The sequence below is a fragment of the Octopus bimaculoides genome, chromosome 2 (genome assembly GCF_001194135.2).
Source record: "Octopus bimaculoides isolate UCB-OBI-ISO-001 chromosome 2, ASM119413v2, whole genome shotgun sequence".
Lineage (NCBI taxonomy): Eukaryota > Metazoa > Mollusca > Cephalopoda > Octopoda > Octopodidae > Octopus > Octopus bimaculoides.
In genome coordinates, this window is record NC_068982.1 from 63,851,459 (window position 1) to 63,863,396 (window position 11,938).

At 38.1% G+C, this 11,938-nt stretch overlaps 1 protein-coding gene across 4 annotated transcripts in view; it reads left to right on the forward strand.

Moving 5' to 3' along the window:
- Window positions 1-11,938, forward strand: part of LOC106872623 (calcyphosin-like protein) — a 29,669-nt gene that overhangs the window by 817 nt on the left and 16,914 nt on the right. For 3 of the 4 annotated variants that reach the window (XR_008266971.1, XM_014919679.2, XM_014919677.2), the window contains exon 2: window positions 300-679. Coding sequence is in view for 3 of the 4 variants with exons in the window: in XM_014919679.2 (XP_014775165.1) it covers window positions 316-679 (364 nt within the window). In the remaining variant the exon portion in view is untranslated. The remainder of the gene's footprint in view (window positions 1-299; window positions 680-11,938) is intronic. The other variant, XM_014919678.2, reaches the window with a different exon arrangement.

The following is an 11,938-nucleotide window of genomic DNA, read 5'->3' on the forward strand; positions in this document are numbered from 1 at the left end:
TATATATATATATATATATATATATATATATATATGTATGTATGTATGTGTGTATGTATGTATGTATGTATGTATGTACTAGCTCACATAAGAGAGATGAGATAGATTTTTTTAATATAGCGTATGCTTGTGTGCGTGTGTGCACGCGTGTATGTCTCTAATAGTAGTAAACTTGTTTACCGTTTTTCCAAACTCATATAACTTTTTAATCACTTGATTTAATATTATATTTTTACTTTGTTTTATTTCCTTTTTAACATACTTGGTTTTCTTTTCCCTATTTTTTCTCCATAAACTAGATACAGAAGCTTGACAATGGAAGAGAAGGCTCAAAAACTCATCGAATTTCTTCGAAATGAATGCATTAAACGGGGCTGTACATCAGGTATTAAAGGTCTGGGTCTCATTTTCCGATCAATGGACATCGATTTTTCTAAAAGATTATGCTTCGATGAACTGAAACTCGGTATCCAGAGATATGGAATTGAGATTAGCGATTCTGATCTACTTATACTCTTCAATGCCATAGATATAGACAATAATAAAACTATTGATTTTGGTGAATTCATGCATAAGTTACGCCCACCACTGACAGGAATTCGCCTGGCTGTTGTCAAAGAAGCATTTCAAAAATTAGATGTTAATAATGACACTGTAATTGCTGTGGACGATCTCAAAGGTAAGAAGCAAAACACTTTGTTTATTATGTTATTTATATCGTAATGTTTTGTATTGACGCGGCCCTCGTGGAGAAGTACAGAAATTATTTTGTTCTGAGTTTTAAGTCCCATCGAGATCGTGTTTGCTTTCAGGATCGATTTAATCGATTATATCCAACCTTAAGCCTTGTACCTATGTTAGAAAATGTTGGCGGCGGAACCGTTTGAATATCAGACAAAATGCTTCGTGATATTTAATTGCGGCCCTTTATGATCTGAGTTCAAAACCTGCCCAGGTCACCTGAAACTTACATCCTTCAGAGATCGCTAAAATAAACTCCGGAGATCGATTTAATCGACTAACAGTCATTTTTACGTATATGGGGCACCAGGCCAGTCAGAAATTGTTATGTTAATGCTCATGGACTAATTGCCATGCGGTATTTTCTTCTTTGTAAATATTGTATAGTTTTTGTATTTAGCTATTGTTTATATTGTACAAAGGCATAATAACTCTTAATAAATTGTATTAGAAATGTATATAATCTAATGTACGTATCTAGGCACGGTAACCACAATTAGTCATAAACGCATACAGTCGGGCGATAAAGACTAAATGGGCATAACATTTTAATTGTCATCAGCACACATATACATACATACATACATACATACATAGTACGTTCATACACATAAGCATATACACACATACACGCACAAATGCACACTTACACAGTGCGTGTGTGTGTGCGTGTGCGTGTGTGTGTGTGCGCGCGCGCGTGCGCGCTCTGAACGTTTACAAAAGTTATCGCCAACTAGCTTTGATTGAACGTCAATATACATAAACGAATACTTGCGGTGCTTGTAAACATATACACGCATACATACATGCATGCATGCATGCCTACATACATATATACATACATACATACATACATACGTACGTACATACATACATACATACATACATACATACATACATGCATACATACATGCATACATACATGTACGCATAAAATTCAATATCCAATTCGGTAAATAGCTAATACGTATTTTGATGTTACACGGGCACAATTTCTGCTTGCCTTTCACTTTCAATTTAACATTGACTTAAACGACGCACCGTGAATTCCATCCTCAAATATTGTCATGAACACAAAATGATTTGAGCCATTCGCCCAGTGTCCTTATTGAGTGATGAGTGTGCTCGTTTTCTTCGGATAAATCAATTACTTTTTTGAGATATGTTTTATTTCACATGAATGTAAGTGTATAAATTAGTAATATATGTACGCATATAAATTAGTGCGCTTATGTGTGCGTGTGCACACACACACACGTCTATGTGTGTGTGTGTGTGTGTGTGTGTGTGTGTGTGTGTGTGTGTGTGTGCGTGTGTGTGTGTGCGTGTGTGTGTTTGAACACAGTTATATAAAAGATATATCTACCGTGTGATGTATATAATAATGTCGATGCTACAGCCCACTCAGACAATTCTCATAAATGTAATTACGTAAATACACAAAATCATTTGCCTTTGGTATTTGGCTTAATTTTCAAAGAATTGTCATAGCCGAATGATTAAAAAGTTGGCTTCGCAACCACGTGGTCTTGGGCACTATCCCACTGCGTGGTATCTCGGGAAAATGCCATTATCTATAGCCTCGGCTTGACCCATAATTTTCTGAGTGAAACTAGGTAAATGGACTCTGTAAAGAACCCGACGGGTGGATTTTTCAGTAAATCAAAAGGGTACAGCCTGTCGGTGCAATACTCGACCACTTACACATTAATTCGGATGCAAGTAATTCATATCACCGAACAAATGGATCCGCCTCGTCGAACGACGGTGGTCCACAACTTTAAAACAGCAATAATGAATGCAGGATTTATGTGTGTATGTCTGTGTGTGTATCATGCGTGTGAGTATGCTTCTGTAAGTATGTGTGAGTCTATATGATACACACATACACACACATACACACAAACACACACATACACACAAACACACACATACACACAAACACACACATACACACACACACAAACAACTTTGCTTTGTGTCTGAACATATAGAGCCTCTGTGTGTGTGTGTGTGTGTGTGTGTGTGTGTGTGTGTGTGTGTGTGTGTGTGTGTGTGTGTGTGTGTGTGTGTGTGAGATATAAACTCACACATACTTATACACTCACACGCGTAACACACACACAGACATACATATATATATAAATGTGTGTGTAGCTTTGTGTATATACATATGTATATATTGGTACTTATTTTATCGACCCTGAAAGGATGAAAGGTAAAGTTTACCTCGGTGGAATTTGAACTCAGAACATAAAGACAAATGAAATACCGCTAAGCATTTCACCCAGAGTGCTTAACGTTTCTACCAGCTCTGCCATTGGAAAGATTAATAATATATTTAATTTCAATATAAAAAAATTATTATAATTGTAAGCTCACTGCCTTAATAATAATAATAATAATAAGTATAATAATAATAATAATAATAATAATAATTGTTGTGTCGACGCCCCCAGGCGAAGAAGTAGGGTCTCCCAAGACATATAAATAGAGGTAGTCTGGCCGTGGTAGGAGTGTTGAGTAGCAGTCGAGTAGCAGTTGTGTAGCGGTTGAGTAGAGATCATCCGAAGGTGCTAGATAGCAGTAGCTTGAGACATAACAATAATAATAATAATAATAATAATAACAACAACAACAACAATAATAATACTAATAAGCCTTTCTACTGGAGGCACAAGGCCTCAAATTTGTGAGGAGGGGACTAGTCGATTCCGGTGTTTCACTGGTACTTAATTTATCGACCCCGAAAGGAATAAAGGTAAAGTTGATCTCGGCGGAATTTGAACTCAGAATGTAACGACGGGCAAAATACCGCTAAGCATTTCGTCCGGCGTGTTAACGATTCTGCCAGCTCACCAATAATAGTAATCTTTTCTACTATAGGTGCAAGGCTTGAAATTTGTAGGTAGGAGGCTAGTCGATTACATCGACCCTAGTACATGAATGGTACTGTATTTTATCGACCCTGAAATGAGGAAAGGCAAGGTTGACCTTGTCGGGATTTGAACACAGTACGTAAGGGCTGGAAGAAATATCGCTAAGCATTTTATCCGATGTGCTAACGATTGTGCTAGCTCTAATAATGACATGGCCTTTTGTTGGAAGCTTTTTAATGACTCTCTGCCATGAATATTAATTCATGCTACGTCCCTAGTATATGCGTGTGCGTGTGTGTGTGTGTGTGTGTGTATGTGTGTGTGTGCGTGTGTAACTATACATACATACATGCATGCATACATACATACATACATACATACATACATACATACATACATACATACATACCCAGAATCTCTGGCACCGACACAATGACATCCATATCAACGCGTTGACGTGGTAAATGAGCAGTGCTGCCAACATATTGAGAAAAGTTATTAGGCGTTGGTTAGGCAAAGCAAAGAGCTACTAAATTTGGTTGGGTGTTCGTTCACTTTATATCACTCATTGTTGTATACTATATATATATTGTACTGGAGGTTACTTCTAGCTAACTTAAGCTTCTACTATTTATATCCGGCTTCCTGTTTTGTGCGTAACGATTATAATACAAAAATAAACCCCGCGTAGCAGCAGCAGCAGCGGCGACAACAGCAGCAATATCAGAAAAACAGTCTGTTCTCACCTCTACATACTACCATTTGAATGGCACTGTATAGGAAATCAATGGACATGTACAACAGTATTAATGTAGTAGAAACTGTAGGAGCACTGGAATAACTTCCCTTATATTATATAATCCCTTTATTTTCTTTTATTTACTTTAAGAGATCACGTCCAGTCAGTGTTGATCTTACATTCCCTTCCTCTGGGATTGATAAAGAAATGTGTTTGTCATATACTGAGATTGATTCAAGTCATCTGTACTTATAAAGAGAACCTCTAAGAGTTAGTGAAGTTCATCAGTACATCGGCCTAGGGGTAGAAGAGCCAAGGTGAGACCCGTGACTATCTGCCAAACCCACTTACCTAAAACAAAACAAAAAAATATGTTCGTATAACGAATTTTCATTCATTTGAGAGACTATTCACATTACGAGTGAATATTAATGTCTCCTATATACCAGAAGCGACAAATCCCATCTAGACATGTGTGTACGCACCATTGATGAAGCTCAAAAAGCCGAAATGCGTTTGACGTTCTCGCTAGTCGTTGCTTGGACGATTTTCATCTCTCACTGCAAAATGTATATTGTATTTTTAAACACAGCACGTCCATAATAGATATCATCTCTGGACGAATACCGCAGTGTCTTGTCTTTCAACGATGTATTTACATTAAGTATGATATATAGATGGCCATAAAAAATACCTACAAATCACTTGGATTTTGAGAGAAACCTTTCCTTCTTTCCTGGAGGTAGGAAGCTGTCGTTTTCCTTTTAGTTAAATGCTTTTCTGGAGGCTCTGTCTATACATTACAAATTGCTTTATTCCTACCAAGGTGACAAAATCAGTTCGAAAATATTGCAGTAATGAACTTGAAATTTTGAAGTATAAACTAATAATATAGATTATTAATAAAGGTAAAAAAAAAAAAAAAGAACAGCGAAGTAGAAAACTCGTTAACATGTTAGAAATACGTTGTGGCATTTGTCCCGGCTCTTTACATTCTGAGTACTAATCCTATCGCAATAAACTGTGCTTTTCATCCTTCTGGGGTCAATAAATTTAAGTATCTGTCAAGTACTGGAGTTGATGGTATCGACTAAACCTCTTTCCAAAAAGAATTGTTAATTTTGTACTATACTTTGTACTATACTCCGAAGCAATTAATTTTATATAAAATAATTCAAACTCTCTACTACATCATCGAGAGAGCCTTTCCACGGTTGACTGACTTGATGAAAATAGTAACCAAATCTCCTTCGAACTGTGCCCTATTGTCTTTAAGCAGACAAGACACATTGGATAATGTAGTACTAGAAACTCCTAAAAAGAACGGAATGACAACGACATGAATCCCTCTGATAACAACTATGTCATCAAGATTCACTCGGGGTTAAACACTAACGCTGCGCAACACTACAGAATACTGAATTAGACTTTACTAAACGAGACAATATAGGAGCCTCTACATACTCGCATGAGCTGCTAGAAATAAGAGAAATATGAGACCGGCTAGAAATAAATGAATAAGAGATGAGTTGGCCACGGCTGGGACACCTTTGATCAGGTTGACCTAGTGCTAAACAACACTAGCGAACAAAACAAAGACAAAACCGCTTGGTTGTTGCTTGATCTAACAGAAAGAAAAGATGATCACCTCTAGAACGCTTTTTATCATGTGTCTGCTTGGTCAAGGAGTCAACCCGGTGCCAAGCAATAACAAAACTTCACTCAACTACTGTGTATGATATTACATATAAACTGAAACTGTTGAGCAATTTGTAGTAGTCTTGTCACTTTATGCTAAGTATTTAAATATTGCTGATGTCACCTTTACCTTTTCCCTTTCAAAGCATTGTAAAATACCTTCATCACTTAGCTTTAAATATAGGATCCACTCCTAAAACTTTGGATTAGCTGACATTATTGGAGTTATCAACCCAACTTATTGTTTTTAGATCTTAAACATGCTTAGAGGGATTATTTTTTTCAACCCATTATATTACTTGTGTAAACCTTTACCGTATGTGTATTTCGCATTCAGAGAATTTAGGTGTGACTCTCCATATCTCTATATTTTCTAAATGCTGAGAAATGTGGACTTATACGGGCAGGGTGTTTTTAGATTCATAGATAAGCATCTTCCACCCCTACATTAATATAGAAAACTCTTTAACAGACCTGCAATGAGGATCCCTTTCAGATGTACACATAATATAAAAGTCTTAGTTAATGGTCCCAAACAGGTAATGACACATGCCCACTTAGCGAACAGTGTTATGAGGAAGTTGTGTACGAAGCGGATGTAGTGTCCAAAGACTCCAGTGTCACGATGCAAGGGCAGCGATATGTTGAAGAAAGAGAAGGTCCTCTTTCAAGATCCAGAGCAATATACTTGTTGAAGGAAAAAGTTGCATTGTATGAGATAAACTTAAGGATGCTTGAAAATCTCTAGTATTATTTTAAGAGCCGTAGAAGGTGAAAACTTTGGCAGGAAAGTGGATGATACTGAAGAATTTTATCCACCACGAGATCTTTCTGATCACCAAAAGGGAATTTTTTACGCTCTGACTTCATGAGCGTAAATGCATCTTCAATGCATTTTAACTGGTCAAATCCCACCAAGCAGAAAAAACTGTGTGTTATCGTCTAATGAATTTTCTTCCCTTATTGCATACGCGGTTGTCTTTTATAGTTCATTTTTTTCATTTTCTACTCATTTCGTACTCTCTAGTGATCTCCTCCTCACACTCTTTACTTTCTTTCGTTTTCACTCTATCCTTGTGTCTATATCCAGCTCCTTTAATCTCATATACGTGTGCTTACACCACCACAAGTTACCTTATTTTTTACTTAGCCGTTCTGCTTTTCAATAAAACTGTTCAAACCAACACAAGGAATAAAATTCCGAAAGCTTATAATTTATCGGGTTTCTCCTTCAAGTTTTGCTGAGACCAAGATATTTGGTTTTATAATCGAAGTTCCGTTTGGCCGGATGTAAACATTAGTATCTTTGGTGCGAAGGACCCCAGGTTGCGTTTGTATGTGTGTGTGTGTGTGTGTGTGTGTGTGTGTGTGTGTGTGTGTGTGTGTGTGTGTGTGTGTGTGTGTAAAGCTGCTGCTAGGGTGTGAAGTAAAAACAAGTATGCCGAGATTAACATTTGTTTGAAGGAGTTAACTCCTCGATATTCTATAGCTTTATTTTTCCGTGTCCTTAATACTTAGATGCTCTTAAATTGCTGACTCATCTTATCATTTAGATTTTCAGTTATGGAACATTACGAGGGTCGGTTGAGAAAATCATAGGCTAACCAAGATACTCTCATGGAATGTGACCAAATAAGGTTTATTTTTCAACATAGTCACCCTTGCGGTCCACACACTTCTTCCATCGGTGTAGCAGTGCTTGGATCCCATTGGTGAAGAAGCTTTCATCATGTTGGTCAAAAACGCCATCAACAGCAGATATGACGTCATCATGATTGCGTTACTGGTTCCCAGTAAAATGATTTTTCATGTTGAGGAATAGATGATAGTTAGTTGGGGCCAAATCGGGAGAATATGGAGGTTGGTCAACCAGTTCAAAATCACAGTTACGCACAGCAGCCATTGAAATCAAGGACATCTGTACTGGAGTATTGTCCTGGTGAACCAAGACCCCTTTTCGTCAGTTTTCCTGAAAGCTTGGAAACTTTTCGTAACTGCTTCAGCAAGATGGCATAATACTCTCCATCGATGTTGCGGTCCTTTCGCATCTCATAAAACTGAGGCCATTACCTTCCCTGCAGATGAAACAACCTTGGCCTTCTTTGGGGCAAGTGAGGAGGGGTGTTTCTACTGTATTTATTGTCTGTTTGTCTCTAGCTCAAAGTGATGAAGCCAACACTCATCCTGGGTTAGAAAACGTTCAAGGAAACCAGATGGATCTGCCTGAAATAATTTCAGATTTTCCCATGATGTGATCACCCTGGTGTGCTTTTGATCAGGTATCAGAAGACGTGGTACCCACTGAGCAGAAAACTTCGTTATGCCAAGTTCATTGTGCATAATGTTTTCAATTCATTCAGGGGATATACTAAAGGCATTGGCTATTTAATTCACAGTCAATCATGTATCCTCCATCACTATGTGATGAAGACAATCTTTTCCTCTGTAGTGGCAGTTGCAGGACGTTCGGACCTTGGGTCATCTTCAAGATTCTCTCTTCTGCTCCTAAATTCAGTTACCCACTTTTGCATTGTTGATAAAGATGGAGCGTCATCCCCTAATGTAGCAACCATGTCAGAATGAATGTCGTTGGGGGCTGAGCCCTTTTTCTGCAAGTACTTGCAGGACGTTCTTTGAACAGTCAGATGTCAATTTACATGGAAAGAAAGAATGCAGTTATTAATAAGAAGTGTTGAAATTAATGCATGCAAGATTTCACAGCTTTAGTATCATCCCTTCATAATCAGCCTATGAACTTTTCAGCCCACCATCGTACTTTGACTTCAATCTCTACCAAAGTTCACAGCTTTTCATTCTATTTGGATGGAAGCGTCAGCGGTGTATGAAGGTTCGACTTAAGTGACTAAATTCCTCCTCTACACATTGGTTTTCTGAATATTATAAAAGATCTTCATTAAATTTGCATAAATGTCAGAAAGCCTATTCTCTGCAATTGGAGTTTGAATCCTGCGAGAGGTCAATAAAATAAGAACCAGAAAAACACTAGGATCAGTCGCCTAAGCTTATTTCAGTTGATTTTAAATGAATGGCCTTCAGTTAATTTGAGAAATCATTGCTAAAATTCGGTTAAAATAGTGTCACAGTCATTTCCATTACACCTGCTGTTACAACAGCTGTTGTTACAACATTGATAGATAGATGAGTCTCTGATATCCTTTCACAGCCCACATATATTCATTATAATCGATAGTGTATAGCAATGGTTAGGTTTGCCTTTCTCAGTCAAGATAGTAAGTACAATATACACATACAACATGCATCCAAAGGAAGGTCATTCGATCAAAGATTCACACGTCATCACACCACAATTTTTTCTCTCATTTTCTTTTGCATTCAAAACATGTATTTATTCATAATATCTCGAGCGAGTCAATACAAGAAGAGCGACTAATGTGTCAGTATTTCAAAAGCCTTAAATTGTCTTCAGTAAATTAGAAGATACATACTATAAGAAGATAGAGAAAAAGACTTATGTTATGATGTTATTCATAATTATCCTATCTTGGTTATCAAGAGGTAAACTATATAGATGCAGGAGTGACTGTGTGGTAAGTAGCTTGCTTACCAACGACATGGTTCTGGGTTTAGTCCCACAGCGTGGTACCTTGGGCAAGTGTCTTCTACTATAGCCTCGGGCCGACCAAAGCCTTGTGAGTAAATTTGGTAGACGGAAACTGAAAGAAGCCCGTTGTATATGTGTGTGTGTGTGTGTGTGTGTGTGTGTGTGTGTGTGTGTGTGTGTGTGTGTGTGTGTGTGTGTGTGTGTTTGTGTGTCTGTGTTTTACTTCCCCACCATCGCTTGACAACCGATGTTGGTGCGTTTAAGTCCCCGTAACTTAGCGGTTCGACAAAAAGAGACTAGGCTTCCAAAGAATAAGTCCTGGGGTCGATTTCTTCGACTAAAGGCGGTGCTCTAGCATGGCCGCAGTCAAACGACTGAAACAAACTATTTTGAAGTAATCTTCCTTTCTACTATAAGCACAATGCCTGAAAATTTGGGGGAGGAACTGGTTGATTTCATCAACCTCAGTGCTTTATTGGTACTTATTTCATTGACCCCGAAAGGATGAAAGATAACGTCGACCTCTGCGGAATTTGAACTCATCACGTAAAAACGAACTAAATACCACTAAGAACTTTGTGTGGCTTGCGAACGATTCTGCCAGCTAGCCGCCTTATTTTGAGGTAATATTAAAAGTAATTGCAACAGGAAAAGCACATAATTCCATTTTACGACACCTTCAGTGAGGGAAATTTGATACAGGGAAACTTTCTGTATCTGTGCCAGTTGGTCAAAGTGTGAGCCACGCAGAAATATAACTTCGTTCGGGTAACACATAGGTGGAACTTGTCTTTCGTTTCCTACACGATCGATAAAATGAATATTATACAAACTAGATATAATCTAAACCAAATAGCTTTTATGAGATGATGGAAACCGATAAAACAAACAATAGGCTTGCATAGATACATGTACATAATGAACACTGACATACATGTATGCTTATTTGCATGCGTTTTTGTGTGCGCGTGCGAAGGTGTATGTATATATGCACATTTATATGTATGTGTGTGTAAAGCATTTACGAGCAAGTCCTCAGAATTAAAAAAGATAATAGACGGCTGTTGCACCACATATACGTCGGATAACTACCGAACCGATTAGGCAACAGAGATTGATGTTAAATAAATACGGGGTGGGCCAAAAGTCACACACAAAACATTTGACATTTTATTTATATTACGTTACTTTCATTATTGAGTGAGAGAGCAGCGCATGCCATCAAAGTGACACAGGGGTACAAATATATGAAGCCTAATATACCCATCATGGCTACCTGTCTGATAAGGGTACACCAACTAAATTATGGCTGGGAGATAACAGTTTACTCAAAGTAGCCACTCTCAACTTCCTCCACGGCCTCAAGACGACACCAGAACTTGGTTCATGCGTTCCTCGCATGCGTTCCACCTTGATCTTGCTCGGCCTTGGTGTTGTGGGTACATAGTAACCTATGGGATTACAATCTGGGGAGTTAGGAGGCCAGAAACTGGGGCTAGTTAAATCGTAGAAATTCTTTTGACAGCCACTTCTGACTCTTTTTGGAGTTATTGCAAGGAGTCGAATCCTGCTGCCATACATATGGCCCTCCAGTAGTAACCACTCTAGCCATGGATTGACCACTGTCTCCAGCAGCTTTACATAGTCGTCTGAATTGCGCCTAAGGCCCTGTTCAAAGATGTGGTGTTGAACTCCGGCGTGCGGATGCAGTCAGAACGCTGCTGTGTCTCTTTCTGCTGGTCACGTAGTCTCGTAGTTTCCGTTGCAACAGTCCTTGTCACGTCTTAAACCTTTACAACATTCACATTCAAATGTCGACATTTTGATACCCGGTGCAAACCATAATGGTATAAGTACCTCTTTTCCACTGTTTTTATTTTCGAAGTTATTTCGTGTTAAAGTTGTCGTATTTCGGTAATTTCAACCAATCAATGACGTGTATTCAGCTGAATAAAATTACTGCTGTCGTTTGTCAACAACAACTTCCGGGGGTGTATATTTCGTTGTCACTGTTATTTATGACATATTCCATCTCAGTTACGTTCGTATGAATAAACGAGTGTATCTGAAGCACGTTTACTTCAAGACACCACCATAATCGTTCGTGCATTTCTACTGCTTTTAGGGTTTTTTTCCTGTTTTTCAGCTACTATTTTCGGAAAGACTTCCTCCCGTCCCCCACCCCATTTTCTCGCAAATTATTGTTTTTCTTTATTATTTTTTTGCCAAAAACCCAGCTTTTGGGATACGGAGATTTCGGAAAATTGCCAAAAATCGGAATTTTGAAATTTTTTGTCC